Source organism: Musca autumnalis, unplaced genomic scaffold (assembly GCF_047663935.1).
Source record: "Musca autumnalis isolate F117 unplaced genomic scaffold, ASM4766393v1 scaffold_3, whole genome shotgun sequence".
In the NCBI taxonomy this organism is placed as follows: domain Eukaryota; kingdom Metazoa; phylum Arthropoda; class Insecta; order Diptera; family Muscidae; genus Musca; species Musca autumnalis.
In genome coordinates, this window is record NW_027411866.1 from 151,620,297 (window position 1) to 151,632,794 (window position 12,498).

At 39.1% G+C, this 12,498-nt stretch overlaps 1 protein-coding gene across 2 annotated transcripts in view; it reads left to right on the forward strand.

The window, feature by feature from the left end:
• Nucleotides 1-12,498, forward strand: part of LOC141397957 (uncharacterized) — a 188,226-nt gene that overhangs the window by 42,143 nt on the left and 133,585 nt on the right. For both annotated transcript variants that reach the window (XM_073974977.1, XM_073974978.1), the window contains exon 2: nucleotides 8,720-9,217. In XM_073974977.1, the coding sequence (XP_073831078.1) occupies nucleotides 9,004-9,217 (214 nt within the window). In that variant the 5' untranslated portion in view covers nucleotides 8,720-9,003. The remainder of the gene's footprint in view (nucleotides 1-8,719; nucleotides 9,218-12,498) is intronic.

Sequence of the window (12,498 nt, forward strand, 5' to 3'; positions counted from 1 at the left end):
GTAATGATCCGATTCGATATTTCCGATAGAATCGTGAATATCTTTATCTATTACAACGTGATCATACGTCATACATTTTTTTCGAGACGCTCGTAAAATATATCTTTGGTCTGGTCGTCCTTGTGTTGGCCAGCGTAGAAAATACAGTCCGAACATTCCGTATGCAGATTCACAGGTAATTTTCCTTAATATTTTGCGACGGCCGTCAAATTTAGTAGGGTTTGGTTTTCTTTGTTTTTTTTTATAGTGGGATATTTTTATAGGAGTGGACTACTAACTCAACGCCTAACCAAGTTTTTATGTGTTTGAAATTTCTCGTCGGAGTTGAGTTGAATGAATGAAAAAGGACGAAGAAATTCCCGCACAAAAACCAAATTATGTGTACAGGTTTCACTGTTAGTTACACAGCTCATCAGGCATATCGGTTGATGTATGTAGGTGGGTAGTCGCTTCTCTTGACAATTCTTCGAATCTTATACTTACATCGAAGTTGTTGTAATAAAGTAACTGCGAATATTGTAATTAAGAGGCTAAGCTTGCCACCGAACTTTGATTTTTCAAACGCAATATGTTTTTGCTGTGATGAGCATTTTCCATTCAACCTAAATGGCTTCCATGTAAAAACCGGTCAGACCGTTCCTTGGTATCTAACTTCGATTACGCCACCTGGGTAAAGCACAGTTTTTTTCAGAGAGTCGTCAATGGTTTTGTTTCTTTAATTTGGTTATATATGCATATCCTATTCAAAATAGGTCACTTATCTATTTTGATATATGGAGTACATGTTTAAGAATATCCTGCAAACAAATTACAACCACTTCTACCGACATTATTTTGCACTCTTGCTCATCTCATCTTACACATTTTCGATAAGATTCTAATTTTCCATATTGTTTTCAATCAATGTTTATCGAATCTGATTGTAATCCAATTAAAAGCGCTATCACAGACGTGATGATTAGATAATTCAATTATTGCTCAGAAAATGAAAAATCTGATATTCTGAAACCCACATAACAACATGCGGTTATGAAACAATAACAGCAACAAAAACAAAAGCAAAACAATGAAACTTATAGATATCTACAATTTGGTTGCTATCGACCATCAATTTCTATTGGTTATTGTTTTATTTTGCCAAGAAATATTGTATGTCTGGCCGAGGCTGAGTTGGCACGGCTTGGAGCAGTGTCTCGTCGTCGTTGTTGTTGAGAGTGAGCATCCTTTAATAAGAAAACAATTGAAAATGTTTCCTTTTGTTTTCTTACACTTGAATTTGTTTCTGGTGCTCTGTGTATGTATTTTCATTGTAACAGCCAAAACATTCACCCACTTATCTACTCACACAACACACATACAATTACACAAGACACACATGCATACAAAAATTCAACATGTATGTATGTCTGTCTCTTTGTTTGTATTGCTAGTGTGCATATGATGGGCTAGTGTCTGTGCCTTTTGTTATCCTTAACACCCTGCAAATACGAGTACAAAGCCCCAATGGCGATGAATTGTTTGCACGGCGAGAAAAGACCATGATGATGATGATGAGGAAGAAGCAGAACAATCAAGCGATTGTCACTTTATCCGCATATTTACTGCATTTTCCATCAATTTGTTTCTCAAAAGACTAAGTAAGGATGAAAAAACGACGAAACGAAGTTAGGAAAAACACCAAGTTACAAAAAACGCTACACCAGCACAGCAGCAACAACATCATCGTCATCATGCAATAGAGCAGCGATGGCAGAAACATGTTTTTTTTCTGGGGAGGAACACATGCACACACACAGTACAGCATGGATGGATCCTTTAAGAGATTTATGTGATAAATTTCAGTCGGAGGAACGAACAAACTCATGATGTTTTTTGGGTTTAGTGTGAGATAGACAGAATAGGGAAGAGGGGTAGACGAAGATGGCAAACGCGAAATGACAATGAAAATGTAAATGGCTGCACCAAATTGGTTTAATTCATTCATTTCCAAAGCGGCTGTCATAGATTTATGGATAACGTCAGTGTCAGCCTAATTTATTTGCGCGTATGTCTTTGTGTGGTGTAATCAGCGGGTGTATGAAAACACGAATTGCATGTGTCGGATACTTTATGAGAAATTTAAATTTAAAGATTTCTTTCTAGCTATATAGGACCTGTTAAGAAGACTCTTTGAAGGTATTCTAGCCCTAGAAGACCTGCTGAATAATTCGAAAAAAACAGATATAAAATCAATACAAAATTACTTACTTAGCTGGCCCATTACAGAATATTTGTTCCATAGACCGAACTAAGAAAAGATCTCCAATTCTCTCTATTTGTTGCTTCGCTTTCTGGAATACCGCGCCTTTTCATTGCTTCATCCACTTGTATGATCCATCGAAGCTTAGGCCTGCCGATTCTGCGTACACCGCCATGTGGCATGTATTCATACGCCATTTTAGCGGGTTCATCATCGCTCATTCTTATGATATGGCCTAGCCAACGCAATCGTTGCATCTCGATACGTTTAACTATATTCATGTCTTTGTATAGCTGATATAGCTCGTGGTTCATACGACGTCGATATTCACCGTCATCGCAAATCGTCCCGTAGATCTTTAGAAGAAGTTACCTCTCAAACACACCAAGCACTGCCTTATCTGCTTGCGCAAGTACCCAGGCTTCGGAGCCATACATTAGCACGGGTAGTATCAGTGTTTTGTATAGTGTTATTTTTGTTTGACGAGATGTGGCTTTGTTTTTAAATTGCTTACTTAAACCATAGTAGCATCTGTTGGCCAATACAATTATTCTTCTTATTTCACAACTGATGTTGTTTAATGTGTTTATGGTAGTGCCGAAGTAGACGAAGTCTTTAACTACCTCAAAATTGTAAGTACCAACTTCCACATTTGGTCCGAGCTCTACGGACGCTTTGCGCGTCGACACCATCAATTTGGTCTTTTCGCCGTTTACCGCCAGACCCACTTTCGCAGATTCTGCTTCGACCTTCCTAAAGGTATTAGTTACTTCCTTTACTGATCGTCCCATGATGTCTACGTCATCAGTATAAGCAAGTAACATGTGGCTATTGGTGTAAATTGTGCCATTTCTTTTGACATTTGCATCTCGTATTACCTTTTCCAGCAAAATGTTAAATAGGTCACACGAAAGGTTGCCTCCTTGTCTGAAACCTCTTTTGGTACTGAACAGTTCGGAGAGGTTATTTCCAATTTTAACTGAGAACCTGGTATCAGTTAAAGTCATTATACAAAGCCGGATGAGATTTGCGGGGATACCAAATTCAGACACTGCATGGAATACCTTTGATCGGAGGGGACTGCGAATGCTGCTTTATAATCGACAAAAAGGTGATATGTGTCGATCTGCATCTCTTGGGTCTTCTCCAGGATTTGCCGCAGGGTAAATATCTGGTTGGTAAAAATCATTGGTATGGTCCAATTATTTCGTTGACCATTGGCTCTAGTCGTTCGCACAATATCCCTGACACGATCTTGTAGGCAACAGGGAGTAGACTTATGCCTCTATAGTTGGAACATACAGTCTTATCTCCTTTCTTGTGGACGGGACACAGGATGCTCAGACTCCAATCGTCGGGTACGCGTTCTTCTTGCCAGATGGTGCTAACTAGCTGATGCATACACCTTATCAGCACGTCGCCTCCGGTTTTCAATAGCTCGGCTGGTAAGCCATCGGCTTCTGCTGCTTTATTATTCTTCAGCCGGTTGATTGCTGTTTTTACCTCATCTTGGCCGGGCGGTATACATTCTATACCATCTTCTGGGATTGGATCTGTGGTATCATCGTCTTCGCTACTATTGGATACCAGCAGATTGGAGAAATGTTCCTTCCATATCCTGAGCACGCTATCTGTATTTGTTACCAGATTACCTTACTGGTCTCTACAGGAGGATATGCCTGTACCAAAGCCATCTGTTTGATGTTTCACTCTTTGGTAGAATTTTAGGACTTCATTCTGGCTCCTGTACATCTCGATTTTTTCACACTCCCCTTTTTCTCTTCTTTCCTTTTCTCCCGATATCTCTCTCGTGCGCTACGTGTTGCTACTGATTGTAAAGTATCTCTATATGCCGCATTTTTCTCTTCGGTAGCAGCACGACACTCCTGGTCATACCATGAATTCCTTTGTGGAGGTCTCTGGAATCCAAGTACGGATTTTGCGGCTGTTTGCATGGAGTGGCCAATATTTTGCCATTGTGTTGTTATGTTATCTGGACAAGGAGTGCTCTCATTAAGCAATTGGGCTAATTGCATGGAATAAGCTACCTGTTGTATTTGCAGCTTGCCGATGTCCAACTTCCGCGTACTTTATTTGCAACGTTTAGACGGGTACGTACCTTTGCTGCAACAAGGTAGTGGTCCCAACTAATGTTTGCGCCTCTCAACGATCGTACATCCAACACGCTCGATGAATGTCTTCCATCCATCACAACATGATCAATTTGATTACTTGTTCCTTGATCTGGAGACAGCCAGGTGCCCTTATGAATATCGAGATGATTAAATCTGGTACTGCTAACTACCAAGTTTTTTGCAGCTGCAAAGTCTATCAGCCTCATACCATTGTCAGATGTTTCACTGTGGAGACTGAATTAAATCTGGTACTGCTAACTACCATGTTTTTTGCAGCTGCAAAGTCTATCAGCCTCATACCATTGTCAGATGTTTCACTGTGGAGACTGAATTTCCCAACTGTTGGGCCAACGAGATTCTCCTTTCCAATTTTGGCATTAAAATCGCCTAGAATAATTTTAATGTCATGGGCAGGGCAACGGTCATATGTTTCTTCTAAGCGCTCGTAAAATATATCTTTGGTCTATTCGTCCTTTTCTTCAGTGGGAGCATGAGCCGAAATAAAGCTGATGTTGAGGAATTTAGCTTTTATTCGAATTGCAGCAAGTCTTTCGTTCACTTGGGTGAAGCTGGATACGAGATGTTTTAGTCTCCGTCTAACTACGAATCCGCAACCAAACTCATGCTTTACGTCATGACAGCTATAATACAGTGCGCCACCTTTAGGTGTTGTTGTGACGCCTTTCCCAATCCATCGTATTTCCTGTATGGCAGTAATATCGGCCTTGTACTTTTTAAGTACATCTGAAAATGCGAATACTGCACCTTTTCTATAAAGAGTGCGAACATTCCAGGTGCAGATTCGCAGATCATGGGCCTTAAAACGTTTGCGAGGTTTGTCAACTTTAGAGGGGTTCGTTTTTCTTTTCTTTCGTTTTTTTTTATAGTAGGCTGTTTTTTCTAGGGGAGGGTTACTAACCCGACGCCCAAACCCAAGTTTTTAACGTTCTTATGGGTGAACGCGCGGCACATGTTAGCTCACTACCTTTAACGGGTGTTAAAGGCAGTTCCTCAGGTGACACCACGGGGAGGTCAGTGTCCACTTGGGATGAAAGAGGGACCAAGATAAATCCTGGGCTTTGCCATGTTGAAACCGGTCAGGACCGTTCCTTGGTATCTTCCATCCCCTACGTCCCCCAATAATTCGAATACTTCGAACTACAAATGGAATAATTCGAATTACAAATGGAATAATCGAATTACAAATGCAATGTTACGAATTACATCTGGAGTGTTTCGAATTACATATGAAAAAGATGTAGAAGACCTGTTGGAAGAAGATTTTCTAGCTACAGAAGACCTGCTAAAGGGAGACCTCCCAGCTATAGAAGACCTACTGAAGTAAGATATTGTAGCTACAAAAGACCTTCTAACGGAAGATGTTTTAGCTATATCAGAAATGTTGTTGTTTTGAATAAAAGACCTGAGTAAGTAGAAAAACTCTTGAATGTCTCCCATCCATAGAAAACCTGTTGAAGTTCTTCTAACTACAAAACACATGTTAAAGGTCTTCCAGCTAAAGAAGACTTGCTATAGGTCTTCTAGCTGTAGAAGAACTGTTGAAAGTCTTCTACCCACAGAAAACCTTTTAAAGGAGACCTTCAAACGACCTGTAGAAGGTCTTCTAGCTGAAGAAAACCTGTTGAAGGTCTTCTAACCCTAGAAAACCTGTTGAAGGTAATTTAGCCATATAAGACCAGTTGAAGGTCTTCTAGCCACAGAAGGCCTCTTGAAGGCCACAGTTATAGAATTTTCTAGGCATAAAAGCCCAGCTGAAACCATAAAAGACCTCTTAAAAGTCTTCTATCCCTAGAAGACCTGTTGAAGGTATTCTATCCTTAGAAGACCTGTAGAAGGTCTTCTTGCCATAAAAGACCTTTTGAAGGTCTCCTAGCTGTAGAAGACCTCTTGAAAGTCTTTTAACCCTAAAAGACCTGTTGAAGGTCATGGCTAGGTGAATAAAAAACCTTCTGAAGGTTTTCTAGCTGTTGAAAATCTCTTGAAGGTCTCGTTTCTATAGAAGACCTGTAGCAGGTCTTCTAGCTAAAGAAGACTTGCTAGTTTAAGAAGAGCTGTTGAAGGTCTTCCAGCCATAAAAGACCTGTTGAAGGTCTTCTAGCTATAGACGACATCTTGAAGATCTCCTATCTATTAAAGGTCTTTTAGCCATAGGAGACCAGTAAAAAGAATGTCTTCTAGCCATAGAAGATCTCCTTAAGGTCTCACATCCAGAGTAGAACTGTATAAGGTCTTCTAGTTTTAGAATACCGGTTGAAGGTCTCTTATCCATAGAAGACCTTTTGCTGGTCTTCTAGCTGTTTAATGCATTTTGAAGGTCTTCTAGCTGAGAAGACCACATGAATGTCTTCTACCTACAGAAGATCTACGAAGGTATTTTAGTTACAGACGATCTGGTGGAGGTTTTCTAATTATAGAAGACTTTTTGAATGTCTTCTAGCTCTAAAAGACCTGTAGAAGGACCTGCTGAAGGTCTTCTAGCTATAAAAGAATGTCTTCTATCTATAGAAGACTTGCTGAAGGTATTTTATATCCATATGTACATTAGGCAATTTTCCTTGCGGCAATTGTCAGTTTGATGAAGAGACCAACAACACCATCTCTCTCACCGACTGACACTTGCCGCAAGGAAAATTGCCTAATGTAAATATGGACTAACTATAGAAAACGTGGAGAATTATGGGAGACCTGTTAAAGTTCTTCTAGCCATAGACCGGTTGAAGGTCTCCTATCCATAGAAGACCTGTTGAAGGTCTTTTAGCTATAGAAGTCATCTTGATGGTATTCTAGCTATAAAACACCTGCTAAAGGTCTTCAAGATGTAGAAGACCTGTTAAAGGTATTTTAGCTATAGAAGATCTTCTAGATATGAAAGACCATTCGAAGGTGTTCTAGCTATAGAAGGCCTGCTAAAAATGTTCCAGCTAAATAACACCTTCTAAAGGTCTTCTTGCAATAGAAGACCCATGAAGGTCTTCTAGCTATAGAAGATCTGCGTAGATCTTCTAGTTGAAGAAGATCTGCTAAAGATCTTATAGTTATAGCAGACCTGTTGAAGGTATTTTAGCTATAGAAGACCTGTTGAAGGTCTTCTAGCTGTAAAAGACCTACTGAAGGTCTTCTATCTATAGAAGACATGGCGAAAGTATTTCAGCTATAGAAGTGGTGGTAGCCATAGAATACCTGTTCCAGGTATTCTAGCTATAGACTACCTGTTTAAGGTCTTTTATCTATAGAAGATAATACAAAGGTCTTCTAGCTATAGAAGAGCTGTCGAAGGTCTTCTAGCTGAAGAAGACCTGTTAAAGGTCTTTAAGTTATAGGAGGCCTGTTGAAGGTTTCTAGCCATATAATACCTCTTGAAGGTCTCCTATCCGTGGAAGACCTGTATAAGTCTTATACCTATGTAAGACCTGTTGATGGTATTCCACATTTAGAAGACCTGTTGAAGGGTTTCTATCTGTAGAAAACCTGTCGAAAGTCTTCTATCTATAGAAGAACTCTCGAAGGTCTTGTAGCTGTTAAAGGCCCTCTGAAGATCTTCTTGTCTTCTGAAAGCCTTCTAGTTATAGAAGACCGGCTTTTAAGACCTGTCAAAGGACTTCTAGTTATAGAAGACTGGTCAAAGTCTTCTAGCTATAGAAGACCTGTGGAAGGTCTTCTAGCTATAGAAACCCCCTTGAAAGTCTTTTAGCTATTGAAGGCCCTCTGTAGTGGGATTCTGTAACTCATTTTTGCTGTTATCGATAATTGTCGGTAAAATTAAAATGCTTATAATTTCGATAATTAACGAAATTTTTCGGTAAGTTAACGATGAATAAAAAGTAGTCGCTAGCCTCTACCGACACAAGCAGTGATGCCAACTTTTCTTTATGTTTTTAGTCATAATTTTGCGATTTAATTTTACCGATTTTTGTCGGTAACAGCAAAAATGAGTTACAGAATCCCACTACTGAAGGTCTTCTTGCTATTGAAGACCTTTCGAAAGTCTTCTAGTTAAAGACCTGTTGAACGTTTTCTAGTTATAGAAGACCTCCATTGCCTTCTATATATGTATGTTTGGATTTAACTGTAAGACTTGCAAAAGCTAACTGCTCTCGCCATAAACGAATGGTAACTTTTAGTTGAATAATAAATAACTTGTGCTTTAATAGAAGTAAGTCCCACTGCTTTTTGAATACCAAAGTGTCGTTGAACAACTGTATAATCACATAACACAAATCTAATTTGCACGCACACATACGCATAAAAATCATCATAAAAACTAAAAAACCATACGCAAAATCACAAAACAAAATAAAAATTAATTCTTTTTTTTATTTTTCAGTTTAAAATTTCTCCAGAGACTACAAATTAAAAACCAACCACAAATACAGAAGATTAAAACCAAAAAACCCAATCTGCCAGGTTAATAAAGAACAACTAAAAGTGGAACAAATTGAATATTTAAATCCAAGAAAAAAAGTTAATTCTAAAAATCTATCCAAAACTGCCTTCATTTCGCAAAAACAACAACAAAAGAATTCCAACATAACCTTATCATCAATCAAACAAAAAAAAAAGAACCTTCTTCTCAGTTAACTGTAATAAAACGGCTTTCAAAACTCTGTGATGATGGCTACCCCAGCAAAACATATGACCACACATTCATCTTTGCCGACCACCCTCAAAAAGAAAAAGAAGACGAATCACCGTCAATCAAGCTGTTTGCAATGGCTATCACCAACCTCCATCTCGATACCAACATCGTTAAGACCAACCATTTCAGCAATGCATCAAAATTTGTTGCTGATATTTTCTTTTATTTGTCTGCTGCAATTTGCTGGTAAGTAGAACCAACGAATCACTTTATATGATAATGTAGCAATTACATATTACTTTTGTATGATATAAAAGATATGAGAGATAATTTCGATTTGAAATAAGTTTTGACTTGGAATTGGTTTTAAAACGACGTATACATTTATTAAAATGCCAACTACTGTTTAAATATCACAATAATATGCCTGTTATTTTATATCGACATACATACATACATATGTACATATGTATTTTGTCATTATTATGTTTAAAATGTTGTATTATTTGTCGCTGAGCCGTTTCTTTCATTAACCAAACACCTACGATTTTAAATGAATAACAGAAATGTGAAAATAGATGAAAACGAAACTGACATAATATTTAGATGTGCTTACATGGTATTTAAAATACTTTTTTCTTTATGCCGTACATTTTCTCTATTTACTCAACCGAAACAACCTGCTGCCTGTCTGATGTCCGCATTTTTTCACACATATTATTTATGTAATTGCATTATTGCACCCTACAGTCCCCACTAAGAGGGGGTTTCCCCACACATTTTAAATACCAGATATAAATCTGTATACATATGTAAATGTCATATGACTTGAAATTTTGCATCGTTATATATTCGCTAATATGAGCAATATTGGAGATTTTCCTTACGCCATTTACTCTGTGCGTCCACACCAGCAAAAATGTAATAAAATTACGTATCCACATTGCCTGCGTGGGTAGATATGGAATGTTTTTATTTCGTGTCATATGACATTGATAGATAATGTAAACTGCCTCTTACTTAGCTGGCCCATTACAGAACATTTGTTCCATAGACCGAACTAAGAAAAGATCTCCAATTCACTCTGTTTAGCGCTTCGCTTTCTGGAATACCGAGCCTTGTCATCACTTCATTCACATTTTTGCGCCATCTATTCTTTGGACTGCCAATTCTGCGTGCACTGCCATGTGGCCCGAATTTATAAGCCTTTTCAACATCGGTCATTTACACAAAGAGTGACACGTTTCAAAAAAATCCAGTTTCGAGAAAAACGCGTTTTAAGTTGGCGATCGAAATCTGACTACCCAACTTGAAATGATTGTTGCACAAAAACCAAAATAACTACTTGGACAATAGTTTGTAAACAGCTAGCCTGATATCAGTGTTAAATTTAAGTGCAAGGTCAAGCATGATTTGAAGTGTTTTAGTCCTTCATAAACTCAAAAAAAATTTTTGAATTATGCCAAACTCGTAGTAAATTATCTGTAACTCGTCGAGTTTTACAGATATCGACATGAAAATTTGACACAAGATAAAGTAGTATAGTAATCGCTAACTCAGAAAACGCATTTTTTGAGTTATGCCAATCTTTGAGTAAATGAGCGATATGACCTAGCCAACGCGATCGCTGCATATCGATACGTTTAACTATATTGATGTCAGCTATTGACGTCAATATTCACCGTCAACGCAGATTGGTCCGTAGATCTTTCGAAGAATTTTTCTCTCAAACACGCCAAGCGCTGCCTTATCTGCTTGCGCAAGTACCCAGGCATCGGAACCATACATCAGCACGGGTAGTATCAGTGTTTATTTTTGTTATTTTTGTTTGACGAGTTGTGACTTTGTTTTTGAAGTGTTTACTTAAGCCAAAGTAGCATATGTTGGCCAATACAATTCTTCTTTTTATTTCACAACTGATTTTGTTGTGTTTACGGCGGTGGCGAGGTATACGAAGTCTTTTACTACCTCAAAATTATAGGAACCAACTTCAACAGTTGGTCTGGTCTCAATGGGCGCATTGCGCGCCTACACCATCAACTTGGTCTTCTCGCCGTTTACCGCCAGACCCACTTTAGCAGATGCTCCTTCGACCTTCATAAAGGTATCGGTTACTTCTTTTACTGATCGTCCCATGATGTCTATATCATCAGCATACGCAAGTAACATGTGGCTATTGGTGTAGATTGTGCCACTTCTTTTGACGTTTGCTTCTCGTATAACTCTTTCTAGCAGGATGTTGAAAAGATCACACGAAAGGCTGTCTCCTTGCCTGAAACCTCTTTTGGTACCAAACTCTTCGGAGAGGTTCTTTCCTATTTTAACTGAAGACCTCGTGTCAGTTAAAGTCATTTTACAAAGCCGGATGAGCTTTGCGGGGATACCAAATTCAGACATGGCTTGGAATACCTTTGAACGCAGCGGGCTGTCGAAGGCTGCTTTATAATCGACAAAAAGGTGGTAGGTGTCGATCTGCATCTCTTGGGTCTTCTCCAGGATTTGCCGCAGGGTAAATATCTGGTCAGTGGTGGACTTCCCAGGTCTAAAGCCGCATTGGTATGGTCCAATTATTTCGTTGACCATGGGCTTTAGTAGTTCGCACAAAATCCCTGACACTATCTTGTAGGCGATAGGGAGAAGACTTATGCCCCTATAGTTAGACAATACAATCTTATCTCCCTTCTTGTGGACGAGACACAGGATGTTCAGGTTCCAATCGTCGGGTACGCGTTCTTGCTGCTATATGGAGTTAACTAGCTGATGCATACTCCTTATCAGCGTGTCGCCTAGGGTTTTAAACAGCTCGGCTGGTGGACCATCAGCTCCTGCTGCCTTATTATTCTTCAGTCGGTTTATTGGTGTCTTTACCTAATCTCAGCCGGGTGGTATACATTCAATACCATCTTCTGGGTTTGGATCTGTGGTATCTTCGTCGACTTCGCTACTATTGGATACCAACAGTTTGGAAAAATTATCTTTCCATATCCTTAGCACACTATCTGTATCCGTTAACAAATTAGCATTCTGGTCTCTACAGGAGGATGTGCCAGTGCCAAAGCCATCAGTTTGAGGTTTCACTCTTTGGTAGAAATTTCGAACTTCATTTTGTCCCCTGTACATCTCGATTTGTTCACACTTCCGCTTTTCCATCTCTCTATTTTTCCTGCGGAAAAGACGTTTCTCCCCTCTCCTTTTCTCCCGATACCACTCTCGTGCTCTACGCGTTGCTACTGATTGTAAAGTAGCCCTATATGCCGCATTTTTCTCTTCGGCAGCATGACACTTCTAGTCAAACCATGGATACCTTGGAGGAGGTCTCTGGTATCCAAGTACTGATTTTGCGACTGTTTGCATAGAGTGGGCAATGTTTTGCATTGTCCTGATATGTTATCGGGACGAGGTGTGCTTTGATTAAGCAATTGGGCCAGTTGAGTGGAATATGATGAGGCTATCTGTTGTGATTGCAGTTTACCGATGTCCAATTTCCGTTTTGTTTCTGTTCGCACTTTGTTTACTACGTTTAATCT